This window comes from Strix uralensis, chromosome 3, assembly GCF_047716275.1.
Source record: "Strix uralensis isolate ZFMK-TIS-50842 chromosome 3, bStrUra1, whole genome shotgun sequence".
In the NCBI taxonomy this organism is placed as follows: Eukaryota; Metazoa; Chordata; class Aves; order Strigiformes; family Strigidae; genus Strix; species Strix uralensis.
In genome coordinates, this window is record NC_133974.1 from 26,512,338 (window position 1) to 26,529,602 (window position 17,265).

General features: G+C 37.9%; 1 protein-coding gene across 3 annotated transcripts in view; it reads left to right on the forward strand.

The window, feature by feature from the left end:
• Positions 1-16,853, forward strand: part of AGPAT5 (1-acylglycerol-3-phosphate O-acyltransferase 5) — a 58,261-nt gene extending 41,408 nt beyond the window's left edge. The window contains exons 7-9 of one of the 3 annotated variants that reach the window (XR_012628020.1): positions 12,469-12,592; positions 12,683-12,921; positions 14,315-14,444. Coding sequence is in view for 1 of the 3 variants with exons in the window: in XM_074861700.1 (XP_074717801.1) it covers positions 12,469-12,592; positions 14,315-14,540 (350 nt within the window). In the remaining 2 variants the exon portion in view is untranslated. Of the gene's footprint in view, positions 1-12,468; positions 12,593-12,682; positions 12,922-14,314 lie in introns of all 3 variants that reach the window. The other 2 variants (XR_012628021.1, XM_074861700.1) reach the window with 2 other exon arrangements.
• The last annotated feature ends 412 nt before the right edge of the window (positions 16,854-17,265 follow it).

Below are 17,265 nucleotides of genomic sequence, written 5' to 3' on the forward strand. Positions count from 1 at the left end.
TTTATAAATTTCTTTTGAACTTGATCTTACAGACTTTATTATTTAAAGTTTTTAATGTGTTTTTTTTTAAAAAAATACCTTATAACCCTCTTACTTCCTCAGCCTCTTTGAAGACTGGGCAGCTTCCCTCTTGTCCTGTCATCCAACTCTCTTCAAGACCCCCTTCATAAAAATAGGGTTGTTTCCCCTTCCCTGCAGCATATCTTGTTTCGTGACTTAATTATTAGGCAGTTTCAAGCATTCTCATGCTGGACTTCTCACTGCCTGATGGTTAATTAAACTATTAAAATGTCATTACCTAATGATAAGATGGCAAATGTTCAAATTCCTTATAAGACCTCTTCACCTATTGAACCTTCCAGTTTGCATGAAGCATGATATAATTATGGAAAGGGAACCAACAAACTGAATTTCCCTGTTGACTCTTTCTTGTGTCTGGTGTCAAGTGGTAATCAAATGGTTTGGGGTGCCTTTTCCACATCCAGCCTTGTGGAGACTCCCCAGCAGGCAGTCTAGGCATATCTTTCAGCCACCCTTACTATTAGGGCTGGGTAATTACTGTCTCAGCCTTGGGTAAAAATAAAGGCAATAACACAGAATAAAGTGCAGCCAACCAGTTGTAACCCATTACAGAGTAGATAAATGAAATATCCATCCAGGGCATTCCATGCTATTGTGGCAGTCACATGTATTCTATATAATATAAATTATGTAGGTTAAGGACACTTTATAAATTACAGTGTGGAACATAGTTGTCATTCTTTTAGGCCCTACAGACATAAAGTGGAAGGAAAACAATTTCTGTTCTAAGAGGTCAAGATCATTTCACCATTTGTTATGCAGAAGTCCAACAATTGGTCTGTTCAGGAATATAATATGACAAGAATTGAATTACACATTGTTACACATTTGAGATTTTTTAGCGTTATTGCTCTTTTACAGCACTAAAATGAGTTATAAAATGTCCTTTTCATGTGTGCATTTCATAGGAATGTTTCATATTTGTGTCAGTGCTGAATGAGAATTTTGTTTTTCATTCTCATCAGAATAAAATGGCAGTGCAATCCTGGTAATTTTTAAAAGATAAGTTTGACATGTCTTTTTCAATCTAGCAACTCTGATTGAAATTTATTGCATGGAAAACAAACTTCTGATAAACACAACTTTACTTGAGGACTGTATTTCCCATAGTATGACATTTCCCGTGTGAATGAATTCTGAGTTCCACACAGATATAATGTGTTTCTTGAAATGCATTTTACTTCCAGTTCTATAAATCTCAGTTCCTCAGAAGAGCCTGTGCAGCTTCTGGAAAAACCCATATTTACTCAGGGATATGGTCAGCTCTTGGCTGCTGTCTCCAGTAGTAAACAGAGCAGGTTAAAAGGAATATTTTAGTGACTGTGAGTAATACCACCGTGCTCTATCTGAGAAATTGTGTTAGTAAACTGTAAATGGGGAAAAAAAACTCTGAAGAAAAAAAGAATTGCATTTTAAATTTTGTAATATGAAGCTCTTAGTGTAAATAGCCTTTCTTAACAAAATTGGTTGTTTTTTTTTTAGTGCAGCAAGCTTAAATATCATAATGACTTGCTCAACAGGATTAAAACAAAACATAGTATACTAGCAACTGGAAAATAGACATTCATCATCTTTTCTGCATTAGTGCTTTGAAAAGAACAGTGGATGCCAGGCACACCTGATAACATAGTACCTTTTTAGAGCAGGCAAATTATTATAGTATATCCTTTCAAATGTGTTGAACTTTTTGTCACTATGCATTTAAATGTTTTGTTGGCACTTTCCAGCTGCTAGTTGTTTGGTTTAGAAGACATCAAATTTGATTAGTCTTAGACAGGGACTAAGATTAGATTAGCTTTAGACAGGGATGTTGCTTTCCACTATTGCTTCATATCCAGTTTGACCAATGGATGCAAATTTTTCCTACTATTTATTTGTTATTCATTCCTTTTCATTCCAACAAGTTTGGATCTTGGTACGTTTCCAGTGGAAGCTTGTCCTGCACGTGGCAGCCTTTCCAAAGAATAGCGATTTCCCACAGATTTCTCCCCTCTCACTGCTAAAGATGGTTTGTCCAGATCATTTATGACAGAATGTGATTGTCCTGCTTAGAGAGAACCATGCTGCTAGACCGTATTTATTTGTGGTTATTAGAATAAGATGCAAATAATCATATGGGCACTGCAGCACAGCTGAAGAGCATCTCAGATACTAAATGTTGGAAGAACTATTTACAAGGGAAAAGGAGGGGGAGAAACTCCTGTGCTGAATTTGTTGATATTGTTTTACTAGACTGTCATTAAGTAAAAAGTAGAAATAAGCTTGGGAAGAAAGAATGAGAACCTAGTTTTCCCTCTTCTGAATGAATGTCCTAAGCATTCACATCCAGCTTTGCGTGGTGTTAAGGGGCAGGTCTTGTGGGACGTGGGAACTGTTGTCATTCTTGCACCTGAAAGAGTGTTATCTACACATCTACATCTTTATTATTCTGCCTGAAGGCTTTAGCATAACCAGATGGTATTTATCAGACCATTGTAGATGAAAGAGTGTGTGAAATAGCAACATTTGACAATGATAAACACTGCATAAAAATAGCACGTACATGTAGACTCTGTCTTAAAGAAGTCAGAGGAATTCCTGAGAATTATTGATTCTGCTGTATATCAATTACAGAACAAACACTTTGAAAGCATGTGTATGTGTGTGTTTCTGAAAATCTGTACATCACTTTGATCGGTATAATTTGAGGAGGTTAGACTGACCTAACTTTCCTAGGGAAAATTACCCTTTTCAAATGCTTGCACTTTTGTTAGGACCCAGTTAGACAGTGAAATACAGGACGATAGAAAAGAAACTGGAGCAATAGAAACCAGTGTTTGGACTGTGGCCCAAATTTGATCACATCCATTGTCTTTCAAGGTCCAAAGAATGATAACAAGCACATGGTTATGGATATGTTGGAAGAATTAAAAAACTAAGTTAATAAACTGATAAACAGTAACAGACATGTAAAACAGTCCAAAGTAAGATTTATAGTGATGAAATCACTAATAATCTGTTCAGATCTCTGCTAGATGTCATGTTCTTATTTCATGAAAGAATATTGAAAAGCAAATGGCGATTATTTTAGAGCAACCGAAGAAAGCATGTAGATTAGAACTGAGGCTGGACATCAGCATTGGTGCAATTTGCATAAAGTGTGGGATGGCTTTTTAACGTGTATAGTAAATCTCACATCAAGAACTTGTCATTCTGCATCTGTTCAAGCAAAATTTAAGTAACTGCCTTTCACATTTCAAAATGTAAATTTTCCATTGAAGTATTTGGATGAATTTTTATAACAGCAGTAGTTGGCAACATAGTTCTGTGGTATTCTATAATACATTTTTCCTTTAAAGGAAAACCATGGGTTTATTTTGTGTAAAATTAACATGATTTGACCAGGTACCACAGAGTAAGTAAACTATTATTCAGTTTTAAACTTGTCCTCCGTAGGGCTAGATCTGTCATTTTAGAACCCCTGTAATTTCCTATTAAAAGTAGTTTGAGTAGCGTGAAAGCCTGTCTGTTAATTTGTGGACTACTTATTTGACATGGCACTTTGAACACAGATGCAGACATATGCATCAGTATTCTGCAGATAAGGACAGTCTGGGTAAAGGCAAAGTATTTTTATACCGTGACAATTAAACATTGTACTTCTGCTCAAAAATAATGACATTTCACTGAAGAGCACCATCAGTTTATGGGAATGTATGCAGGCCTTGCTGCAGTTCTTCATAGGACTCCAAAAATCGGAGAAGATGAAGGTCAGTCTGAGCATGAGCGGTACTTCTGCTTCTTTACCTATCTCAAAACAACTACTGAAGGTAGGTATCAGTAGCTTCCCTTTGGGAATTTGTGATCAGAAAGCACACGGTCATCAGAAAACCTCTGCTGCACAAAGAGAATTTTGAATGTATTTACATTGGAGATTCATAAAATTACCCTGCACCCTGGGCCTCATGCACATGTGAGAGGAAGCAATCAGCTCCCCAGGCAGCAGTTATGTACGACAGCTCAAGGAACTTCTGATCTTCATGCAAAAGTGTGTCTAAACCCTGAGGATAATGAAAACAACATTAATTTCTTCACACTGTCAGGTTTGGCCAGAAATATGTTGCTGTTTGAAAGCCTGTGTTTATTTTTGCTTTTTTTGTGCATCAGAGTCCTTTTCTTCTGCTCTGTTTGTGGTACTGTTCTCTGTTTATCAAAACAGACTGGCTGAAGGAAAGGCAAAAACATTGATACTAGCAGTACTGGCATAGTTCCTAACAGATCCTGTTTATTTGCTAGAAGGAGCATTGTTTTGAACTGGTCCAGTCCTTGTATCTTTTCTTGCCTTTTTTTTCAATTGCATAGTTCAACTTTTTTTTTTTTTCTTCCCACTTCTGAAACTTTAAAAATGTTCCAGGAAAGACACAGATATCTCCCAAATTTGCTCCTTTTCAGTTACCAGTGGTGGGATACCCTTTAGATGTAATCCACAGACAACCTGATCCAGGTTCTGTTGCTGGCAGCCTATTGATCAAAACCATTATGCTTTTGTAGGAAACCTCCTGCTAACTTGGCCAACGTACAATATTCACAGATTGTTATAGAGCAGTGCAAAGGCCAGATTGCATTTGTTAGAATAACAGATTAAAGGCACTCAAAGATTGTTTCAGTGAACTATAATGTGCAAGTACTGTGGGGCTTCATCAAATACCATCTTGTTTCAGCAAGACAGCTTACAATGACACTCTGCTGCTCTCCAGTACTAATACCAGTATAGAAAACTAGATGTACCATTTTCTAATAATAATTTTAAAAGATTCTTTAGATCTGGGCATCTTTAGGAGAGTACAGAAATGTGATTATTTACCCTTGATTTTGCAGGATTTGTTGAGCTACAGTTCTTAGCTACCTTTTTCAGAATTTTTTTTTTTTTTTAAGCTGTCGTATCCTTCCCTCTGCTTCCCTTCTCCAAAATGAAAATTTGGCCTTTTTAATTTCTCCTTGTTTGTAATGCAGGTGCTTTTCCTCCTTAAATGTTTTAGTTGGCCTTTTCTCCGGCCTTCGCTGAGTCCACTACATCCTCTATGATAGAGACCAGAACTGCACATGGTATTTAAAATGTGGATTCACAGTTGTTTTATATATCTGCAGAGTGACTCACTTTGCCCTGTTCTCAGTGTCCTTGCTGACGCTACCCAGTATCTGAGGGGATCTGGGGCTGCTGCTGCACAATTAATTGAGAGGATGATTTCAGAGAAGGGTCAGCAACTCCCAAATTGTAACCACCAATTCCAAGTTAAGCATCATGTAATCAGGGTTTCCATTATTTTTCCCCATGTTTGTTTACGCTGAAGCTCAGCTGCCACATTTTCACTCTGTTTGCTCAAAGCTTTGAGGTCCTTTTGGAGTTCAGCCAGTGTCTGCCTACCCAAAAGACCTTAGGATCTTCTGAAAAAGATGTGACAAACTGGAGGGGGTTCACTGTTTGCTCCCTTCTTCAGCTCATCAGTCATGACACAGAATAAAACCAGTCCTAGTATCAATCCCTGGGGGACCCCAATTGCTGGGTCTTTTCCATCCTGAAAAGTGACCATTAAGTCCTTTCATTTGCTTCCTTTCTTTTAAGCAGCTTTTGGTCTATAAAACATCATTTCCTCTAATACCATGGCAGCTTAATTTCTTTAATAGCCTTCAGTGTGGAACGCTGTCAGAGGCTTTATGAAAATTCAAATACATCATATCCAGTGAATCCCCTTTATCCGCCTGCTCCTTGACACTGTTGTAGAAATCCAGCAAATTGGTGAGACAGGATTTCCCTTTACAGAATCCACGCCAACTCTTCTCCAACAGACTGTGATTATCTCTGTGCTTAGTGATCTTATTATAGACTCTGTTATCTTACCCAGGGACGTAAGACTCTTTGGTTTGTATTTCCCAGCATCATCTTGAGAAACTCCCCATTTTTCTGGCACAATGGCTGTTTGTGATGATAGGTTACATATCTTTGTTTTTAAATTCCACATTTGAGAGCTTTTGGACGAATGCTGTCTGGTCTTGGTGACTTCCTGACATCGAAGTTGTTTATTTAGTCTAATACTTTCTGTCTGTTTGCTTATTGATCCAGTTCCTTTGAGTGATATGTTACAAAGAACGCAATGGGGGTAGGAATTGAACATTTTTGGCAAGAAAGAATAATGCAAACAAATATTTGAGCTTCTTTTGCATGGGCTTATACTTTACCATAAGTGCTAATCTTCACACCTTTGTCATCCGGCAGTCCCACCAGTGCCTTAGCTGGTTTACTGCTTTTAATATATTCAAAAAAGTTAAAATTGTTAGAGCATATTTTGCATTTTTCAAGTTCCTTTTTAGTCCTCTTGATTTTATGTTTACATTTGGCATAAGTGGTTTTGTGGCTTTTCCTTATTTGGACAAGCTTTCCATTCCTCAAAGAAGAGAAGGTAGGAATAGTAGTAGCCTCCTTAATTTTGTCATTAAGCCATTCAGGTGGGTTTCAGACACACCCAGACATTTTCCTTTGCAGTGTTATACATCTTTTCTAATGTAAAGTTGTATACATCTTTTTTAACAGCCTCTAGGCTGCCTTCTTTTGCACTGTTTCTTTAGGGAGTTTTGACACTTTGTCTTTCCCCCTTCATTACATAGTTCCTTTAATGCTGTGTTTGTGTGCTGGATTCGTTAAGAGTCTTTCTCTACAATGCTGAAATTAGTTGTATTGTGGTTGCAGAGCACTTCTCACGAACACTGTGCACCACTCAAGACCACATCAGGAATAGCATCTTTTCTTGTGGGTTTTGCTAGTAGTTGTTCCAGGAAACAATATATATATATTTTTTTTTTCCTCTGGTGTTGTTGGGTTTTGATTTGGGTTTGTTCTGGTTTTTTTTCCCATCTACACCTTATCCTGGTGAAGCATCGATGCAGTTCAATAAAGGTATCTGGAATCTCACACTGCTGCTGTCTGTCCTGAACTTGCAGTTCTTAGTCTGGCTTCACAGTTTCTCGTCACTATTACCAAACTTATCAGGAAGTCATTTAATGTATCTATCTAACATATATTTTATTAGGGTCTGGGATTTCCATCCAGAAGGATTTCACTGTGCTTCTGTCTCCTTATTATATAAAGCTATTACACTTTATTTAATCCTTCATGAACACTCCCATTCCCCCATCTGTACATCCTATTCTGTCATTCTTGTAAATCTGGTAGCCTGGTAATGTTGCATGCTCCTTCAAGGCCACTGGGATACTTGCCTTACAGGGGTAATCTCTTGGTGCCAGTAATTCTTGTTCTCCTGTCTTCATGTTTAGGCTTATCATGTTGGTACAGAGGCACTTCTGAGTTTTCCCTCACGTTGAATTTTAGCCATATCCACCTCATATGTTACATCCATCTGAACAGGTTGCTGTTCCTGACCTTCAGCTTTCCCCATCTGCCAGTTGAAATGCTTTCTAACTGTCTGTTTTCATTGCCAGCACCCTGGCTTAGTAATGATTCAGGTGCATCCCATTTCTTATCTCAAAAGGTCACCCAGCTCCTGAGGTGCTTACTCCCTACACTGTGCCCCTCATGCATGTGTGGAGGCTCTGATCTCTGTGTGCATCTCAGGCCTTGCACAGGGGATTGGTGATACTTCTGAGAGTGCTATTCCTCAGGTCCAGGCTTGTCTCCTGTCTGCAAGCTTCAATCTAGCCTGTACAACATCCCCTCCGTGCTTCCCTACCTCAGCCGCACCCACAGGTACTGGTGGTGCCTGCTCCTCTACTGGTCCCCAAGTTAACCTGTCTAAACAACCTTTGCTGTACCCTGGGTGTTTGCTTTCCTGTCTACTGCTGCTTTGCTGTACCACTTCTTTATTCTGTAAGAGCAAGCTGTGAAATAGTTTCCTCTCGCTCAAGGGGATGGAAAGCTTGAAGCTGAGAAACAACGCAGCACTTAAATTTGTTTGTTTTGCCAACTGATTGTTAATTTGGTATACGAAATAAATGAAAGTGGAGAGATGGGATTTCTTTCTTTGAGGAGGAGGTAGTTTACAAACTGCTTTGGTAGCTGAACACTTAAGTCCAGACTAATGAAAATTTAGAAAGTGGAGAAAGCATCTACAGTTCAGAGAGAAATGTCTTTGCTATCATGGTTTTACCTCTAAAACTATATGCACCACAACATGCAGTGTTCTGTTACTGAAGAGAGGTATTCTTCTTACACATTTGAAATACTAGTTACTTAGAAAAAATATATACGTTATTTAGATTTCAGTTTCCTGTGATACCATTTTCAATTTATCAGACATTACTGAAATCTGTTAAACAGGAGAGAATTGGAGGCTCTTTAAGTGGACACCTCTATGTCAAGCTTCAGTTTGTCCTTTCTTAATTTTGAAGGACATTGGCAATAATTACATTGCAGTAAAAGAGCCGATGTAGGAGGTTGAAATCTGAGCTACTTTATTGCTGTAGTATTTAAAGTGCATGTAAAAATAGACTTCATTAGTAATTGAAAACCAGAATATCTGTTTAAGTGTAACACCACCGTCACAACTTTCTTAAGGGGCAAGGCAAATATTTGGAGTAGCAGAATGAACTTATATGGTAGCATTAAGGAGAAGGTGGTCTGAGGCCATTTGTATGTCCCTTCTCAGTTACAGGTATGTCTGTGCTTTGGAGCTTCTCTCCTTCCCCCACTTTCCCTGGTAATGCTGATAATTCAAAATCAGATTAATTGGCTTTTGAAGGTGAGGAGGTGAAAACTGGTGAAATTTCGTGGAAACCTCAGCAAGCAATACACCCTCTCAAAACATTCATTTGTAATCAAAAACTGTGTGGATCCAGTTCCTTTCCTGTAGGCTGTTGCACCCCCTTCGTTAATCCTCATTCTGCACTGAATCCTTCAGTCCTGTGTTAGTGTGAATCCTGTCCTGCAGAAGGAGGGCCACAGTGTCAACAGTTTTAAGAACAAAAAATGCTCAATCTACCTGATTATTTCCAATTCCTTCCTTCTGCTGTGGCTGGTCACTAGACGCATTATAAACATTCTGCATGTGTATCTGTTATTTAGCCGGATAGAAAGTTTTATTAGGAAATTATCTCCCACACAAAAGTCAGTCCATTTGGCTCCCACACAAGTTGCTAGTGTTCATTTAACCCAAATCATACTCAGTTCTTGACTGACTAATGCTGTCCCAAATATAATGTTTGATTATAATGCATGATTTGCACTTACGTTTTGTCTTTTAAAGGAAAGTTCAGGCTTGTTTCTGCTGTTAATTGTAACAAATTCTGGCAAGTTTAGGGATCTGAAAAGCCTCAGATGTTGGCCTTAAGGGCTAGTGTCCCTGAAGTTGAATGTAATTTGCACATAATAAATTGCTTCAATAAGATTTTGTTCCTTAGCTTAATTACATAAGTCTTTTGGGAGTTAAGCTAATGTGAAATTAAGGGTCATGGGACCACCACAAACCTTTAGAGGTTGTGGTGATAACATCCAGCTGTTTCTTCTCAAAAACAACCTCTCAATATATTGTTCTTATCCACTTGTGTTCTTATGTGATTGCAGTGACATTGTGCACCTAAAAAAAAAAAGAAAAAAGGATTAGTTGCATTAAACTCTGACATGAATTGGATAATTAAAGACTAGTCTGATTGCCTGACTAGCTTGATTGCATGCATTCCAATGCCATCGGCAGATGTCCTGCATGCCCAGGCTTTAGATAAAATGGCCTTGCATCGATCGGTGGGAATCATGATCCTCTGTAGGGGAGCACCTGCAGTTGCAGATCGCACAGCTTTCAGCGAGGCTGTACCGAGTCTCAAACTGCAAGAGAGAGTAAGGCTGAGGAGAAGGGCATTGGGATTTACAAAGGTGGGAAATTAAGACGAAGTTTTAGGATCTTCAGATGTGGGGACTCAGTTTAGATTGATTGAAGACCAGTGTAGGAAGTAGTAAGAATCAACTTGCATTGGAGCTTGAACATAAGGTAGAAAAACAGCATCAATGCTTAAATATTTGTGGAGCGTTTTTTTCTAAGCAGATTTGTGAAGTTGCTACATTTCAGCTTTGGTGGGGGAAGGTGTGTCTTTTGAAAGCCTTATGGTCTTGTTCCTGTTTTGTTAGAGCTTATTATTGATAATGTACTCTGTTGCTGTCTTTAAATGACCAAATAGCAGTATTTTTTTAAGCAGCATAGCATTAGTTTTAAAAATATCATATAGCTATTAATAATGCTATCTCATCTGACTTAGGATTTTGCTTGGTTTATAAGTTTCCTTAATAATTTATAACTGAGATTATAAATAACATCAGGAAAGATTTGTTTGTTCCTATATGGAACAACCTGTGTGCTATAAAGCAAAAGAAACATACACTATACAATGCACAGAATGTTTCAAATATCTTTTAAAGCTGGATCTTCAGCCCTAGCTGTACATGCGTAGCACAGATGCTTTTCATAGGAGTCTAGTACAAAAAAGACCATATCATTTCGCATCCAGGCATTTGTTTTCTGATACAGTTTTGCATATTTTTAGAATGTTCCACTTAATAGGTAATGGTGCTCAAAAAGAGGATTTGTACAACATCAGCGAACATGATAAGCATTTCAGACATGGATAATACATCTGTCATTTTAAAATATTAATAGTATGCTTTTAGGTGCTCATATAGTGAATGACCTTCATATAGCGGCCTGGATAGTATCCTCAGAGAAACAGACCTGGAAAATCCTTTCTTCCCGTTAAAAGCAAGAGGAAAAAATCTGCTTTGAGATACATGAACACTGATTTCTTTGTGGTTAGCAAAAGCATTGCACATAATCCTGAAGACAGTGTCTGTACATACCATTATTCTGAACTCCAACTACTTAACTTGCGTGCCATCTAATAGCTGTAGCTGGGAGACGGTTTTACCAGAAACTTTTTAGCAACAGTTGTGTTTGCTACTCCATGGCTAAGAAGTGGATTTGTTTCTGGTTAGAGCCCTCAGCCATTTCTTCAGCTGATGGTACACGGCCCTTTACACTGCGTTGGGGTTCAGTGAAGGGCTCTCTTTGCCCGAGGACTAGACATAACTGCACACAGCACCTTAAAAATTTCTGCATCAAAATGCCATACGACTTTACTGATCTCTTTATCTCTTCTCCTTCCCTCCCCGTCTACAAGCACACAGACACATTTGCATGGACGGGCTTTTAAAATTTGTTAAGGAAACTTCTAGCATATGATAAAGATTGCTTTCCAGCAAAGTCCTTAAAAATCAATAGTCCTGTAAAGAAGAAAAACAAATAGGGGGATATGTGCTTTGGCAAACAATAATAAGGACGTACATGCAGTAACAATTATTTTGCACAGTCGTTTCTCAAGATACCTCCAGCAGTTATGGGTCAAAGTCTTCTATATATCTGCACTGCTATCCAAAAAATGTCAGCAACCTAAAGAGACCAACCTAGTCTGTGTTACCTTTGTTGCCTGTCTGTATTGTAGGAAGGCACTTCTGGTCCCTCTTCAAAATACGAAGATTGTCCAGTTTTCTAAGGGCTTCCATCTTCACGTCATTTGTCTCTGTACAAGGATGCTATGGTTACTGCAATACCCCTTGCTACTGATAAATACAAATTATTACTAATACACAAATACTGGTGGGTTTTCCATCCCATGTGCAGTATTTTTACCACTTGTTAGTTGTAAGAAATCCCACAAGCCCATTTGAGTAATGGAGTTTTATTTGTAATTAACATTTGCTTGCTAGATTTTTCTGTGGACAAATGGAGGAAATGGGGGAACGGGATTGCAGTAGGGCTGTCCCGAGCTTTGTAAGACAGAAGAAAAATGAAGGGGTGCAAAATGGAAAGCAGCATTTTGTTCTGGGTCTTGCCCTATTATCCTTTTTAATTATAGGTTATTACTTAAACTGAAGCCCACTTCCTCATGGAGATACTTTGGAAGAATCACTGTGATTACAATTTTGTCATCCAGGAGCAAACAAAATTTAGATTTCAAAAAGAGCAAGCAAAAGCTATCTAATGAAAATTGCAGGCTGGATAACTTGATGGCATCAAAGTTATTGCATCCCACACTACAGAATGAGTAGATTGCTGCTGAGGTGCAAGTGTAACATTTTCAAGCACAGCATTTGATAGTTAGCAGGGTGCATTTGAGGACAATTTTTCCACGCTGCATGTGATAATGGGTCACCATTTTAAAAGTGCGTAGGCCAGATGGCTTCTAAGTTCAGTGGAGTGCTCAAGATCCAAACATAAAAAAGGGAGGCTTTTGAGAACTGAAGTTAGGCTTCCAAGGCACTTACAGCTACAAGATCAGATTTTTGGTGTATTTTAGCCAAATAAATGCCCTACAGTGTTTTTGTAACTCATTCCTGTTGTCTTACTGTCTTTTTAGAGTTTCTTTGCAAGGAATGCCCAAGAGTTCATATTTTCATTGATCGAATTGAACTGAAGGACATTCCAGAAGAGCAGATGTATATGAGGAGGTGGCTTCACGAACGTTTTGAAATAAAGGATAAGTAAGTAGCAATATGCAGAACTTTCTGTTTCAAGAAGCTATCTTTTTTCTTTTATATTAACAGATATGTCCGTGATTTCTGTGTTCCCAGCAGTGCAAGCTGTAGGACTCTCTGAAGAGAGGTGGTGTTGGTACTCCTGTGCATATTTTATATAATAACCTTGTGGTTAAACCTTCTGCTCAGGAGGTTGGGATTCCTGGGTTTTAGACCTTCCTGAGACTGCAGAGCTGTGAGTCCATGTTCCAGGCGAGACTCATATTCATCTGAATACTCTCCGTTTATCTTCTCGTAGCTGAATCATGCGCAGCCAGGAACTTAAGATGCCTGCGGTAGGCAAGCAAGCAAAAAGCAGTTTGATTCTAGCCTTGTAATCAGTGTTAAGTTACAAGTTAGAAAGGGGCAGGTCCTGATCTAATCTTTTCTGCCAAAATTGTTTATGCATCTTCCATCAGACAGCGATTGGATAAAAACACAAGTAACCCCAAGATCCCTACCTTCACTGGGAAATTAGGTGAAGTAGAGGTTTCATCTGTCCATCTTGAATCATGGTAGAAGTAAAGTGCCTGGCTCCATCCAGCATTTCCAGATAAGGTCACTAGTGAGCATATGCAACACATCATGGGGGACCTTGTGTTCTGGAAGGACTTTGTGTCTAAATGCAGGATTTAAGTATTGTTTGAGAGGTGATGGTTTAATTTGCCACATCTGATGTCCAGCTTGAGGGAGCTGAATCTGTTTACTTTCTAAATCCTTTAATACATTGTGTGAGATAGAAATTTCCCTGGTTCTTCAGGTATGTTCTGCTTTAAAATTGTTCTGCTGGTCTCACGCTCCATGGAAGTAAAGAACGGATTAGTTTGTCCTGTAATCTTTGAATCCATGTAAAAGTTAATATGACTATCTGTAAACATGGCACTGTTACTAAAGTGTCTTAGAAGTTTAGGATCACTAAGTAATATTTCTTTTCTTTACTTTTGAAAGGAAGAAAGTCTGAATTTCATTTTATAAACAAGGAACTGATACATAAAGTAAAAGGCTGTCCAGTGTCCCTGAAGTAGTCTTCTGGTGAACACCAGCAAAACTGAACCCTGGTCATCTATGTCTCGTTGTAGACTCCTGTTGGCTGGGACCAAAGCAGTCTGTCAGGCAAATTTAGAGATACTCAAAACCCTAGAATTTTCAAATCCATTTCTTACTGGTTTTCAAAAACAGGAGGCAAAAAGTTATTACTAAACTAGTGCTGTAGCATTTTACTCTTGCACATTTGGCTTCCAAAATATTTAGTGTCTTGTGAGCCCTCATTATTTATTAGTTTATTTTATGGATATACTTTTTTCCCCTCCTTTGGTGTTCAGAGATTAACTGTGTGCTATTTTGTCCTACAATATTGCCCAGCACTCTGGGCTTATCTTCTGAATGCTGAATGAAAAGGATTCTTTTAAACTTTTATATTCGGCATTAAAATTGGTCCCCAAGGAAAATCTGCTTTTATTGCTTACAAGGGTTCAGGTTGAGTACTCGTGACATGCGACGTTACTTTGAATGCATCATATTCTTAAGGCATACTGATTGTTTAAACGTGTTACAGATGAGCTGCTACGTAGTGTGAAATCATTTGTTAAATAAGGTGTGATTAGAAGCAGTGATTGGATGAAAGTTAAGTTGCTTAAAATTTCTTATGCTAATGTATAACCTTGACCATCTCCTTTTGTCTGCTTGTAGGTTACTAATAGAGTTTTATGATGCAAAGGATTCTAAAAGAAGAAATAAGTTCCCTGGGAAAAGTGTTCATTCCAAACTAAGCCTCAAGAAAACTTTGCCATCTTTGCTGTTTTTAGGTGGCCTGACTGCTAGTATGCTTCTGACAGAATCTGGAAGGAAACTTTATGTAAAAACATGGATATATGGGACTTTAATTGGCTGCCTGTGGGTTAGCATTAAACCATAAGCAGATGTTAGTCTCCAATCAGTGAAATGTGCAGTCTTTTCTTGCACATTGCACCAAACTTTTTCCTGACTTTATAGTAAAAAAATGTAAATAAAGCCTTATTGATTGAACATTGGAAATAATAGAATTTGTGACTTAAGCCTCTGTGTGGTTGGTCTGGGGAAAATAAATGTAGATTTTCAAATTTGCTACTGATTTTTTGCTGAAATAATGACAGATAAACTGCGTCATATGATAAATTGCTTTCCCCATGAACTAACATCCATCTCTATCTGCAGATTCAGTATGAGTAAGGATGTCTAATAAGGGTGTCTTAAGTGGACCTGTGAATGTATTTACAGAGATTAATTTAGGGTATATATTTATTCTTCTGATATTCATGTTGAATTTTCGTTACACTTCGGTGCATTGCAGCAGCTCAGTTGCATCTATCCCAGCTGTATCGCAACTAAAATCAAAACTTTCTCCTTTTTTTTTTTTTTTTAAATTTTGCTTTTCAGTTTTAGCTAAATACTGTGTTCTTTAAAAGCTGGCAAATCATGAGATGTTACCTGAAGCAGAATAAAATGTTCCTGAGAACTCCTGTTCATGGGGAAGAAGCTCTGTTTATCTAGTGCATGATTTTTGATTTTATTGCAGTATTAGCTGATTATTTAACATGTGCAAAAGATTAAATTTTACTGAGCAAACAGCTTATTTTGCGCACCCTGTATTTGTGCATAAAGGAATATATGCAGTATAATGAAATGTTAAGTTTTTGTTTCTGGCCTAACCAGACTGTAGCCTACCCTGTGTCTGCATTATCCCTAGCATCTCAAGAGTTTCAGCTGAGCTCACAGACCGTTCATGTGTACGTGCCATAAGCAGAAGTTTCCTGTTACCTCACGATTTTCTGGAAGCAAACTCTGTTGTTTGGGTAATGCACAGAATTGCTGTAACTTCATGAGCATAAGGGTATGGTAACGAGGAACCTTCAGATGTTCCTGCTAAATCCGAAGCATGTGCCTTTTCCTACTAATCTGATTTAGCCTGATGTTTCATCTCCATGCTGTAATATCACACTAGATTCTCAAATCATTCTAGGCGATGCAGACTGCAGTTGGATTGAAGTTACAGGGTTGATGTATAAGATTTGCACAATAGACTAGTAGTGAAAGAAATGCATATCCTATCAGTATTTCACCTGCTTGAAAATATACTTTAAAAAGCAAAATCAACAAACCCTTACTACCAGAAAGTCTGCGATTCCCATGGCTGGTATTTTTGTTGGGGAAATACCATTTCCTGATATCAAGGGAATAGTCTATATGTACAGCAATGGGATTAGGAAAGAGGATGTATTTTATCTTCTTCCATTAGGGAATTGGACTCCCTGTATCAAAATGAAAGAACTAGAGAATATTTTTATATCACACTTGCAAGCTTTAAATGTGCATCTCTCTCTAGCTTCAGTACGAATTGTCTTGCTTTAGAGTCCATTGTGAGTTAAATGTCTCTTAAATTTATAACTCCGTTTTTTCAGATTCCACCATTGCCAGTTAATTAAAGATACTGCTTTTACTCTGTGGTGGTTTTTTTACAGAATTTTATAGAGTAATTGCAGTTCCATCTTAAAATTATTGGGTACAGCTTTCAGTTTGCAGTTTTGTGTCCTTCCATAATGGATTTTGTCACTGAAGTTATTTATATCGGTGATTGATTCAGGATATGTTGATGAACCATTTTAAAAACAATGACTGGGAACAATGTTGAAAAACAGTATTGTTATGAGGCTGCAAAACCAGGAAAAAAAAAAGCCATTTTATGTAACAGCCAAATGTGCTCAAATGTAGTTCTTCCTATTCTCAGCTGACTGTTTCCAGTGGGTATAACCAGAAGGCAGTGTTCCTATGTTAGTGCGATTTTTCAATCATGGAATGAAATTTTACTCTGACGTGACTAAATTTCTTTGTAACAGCTAAGAATAACATTTAATTAAGCATCAAAAATAAATGCAAACTGCTTAATTCATTTGTAGAAAAATAACTGCTATTTTGGAGAGCCTAATTACCACAAAATACTGGATCTCTTTTGCTGTTTAAGTACCAGGAATATAATTGACACAGTGCAACAAACAGGATGTTTATTTTGAACCTTATTCTCTAAGTTAATCTTAATTATTTTTTTCTTGCCATTAATTTATAAAGTTTTGAAACTGTAATTTGCTGATGTATTTGGCGTTGGGAGTATCACATGCTATTTCTAAATATGCACTGATATTAACTTGAAATATTTCTTCATTAAAATAAGAAGAGCCAATGCTCATTCAACTTTTCTGTCCTGTCTACTTGTTCAGTTTTTTCTGCACTTTTATGTTTGTAACTTTGGTTAACAGGAACTGCTTGCAAAAAGGCTACAAGTGTGGTTTTAAGTCCTTAACGGAAGGATTTGTCTGAGAAGCAATGAATGAAAAGAAACAGACTTTGCCTTTTTTTTCAGGCAGCTAAAAAGTGTGTTAGAATCGATTTCTGCTTGTTCCAACACAGCACACCACCAGGTCGTCTAGATTGCAATAGCTTTTCACCCATGAATACCTGCACCACTTGATGCTTGTTGATAATGTTCATTAATGTGCAGCACCACAGTTCTGACCAGCAATCGGGCACCGCAGCAATAGGCCTTGCACAGGCAACCCAGACAGAGAGTGTGGACAGACCCAGGGGGTGGGAAGAGGTATTGTAAACAA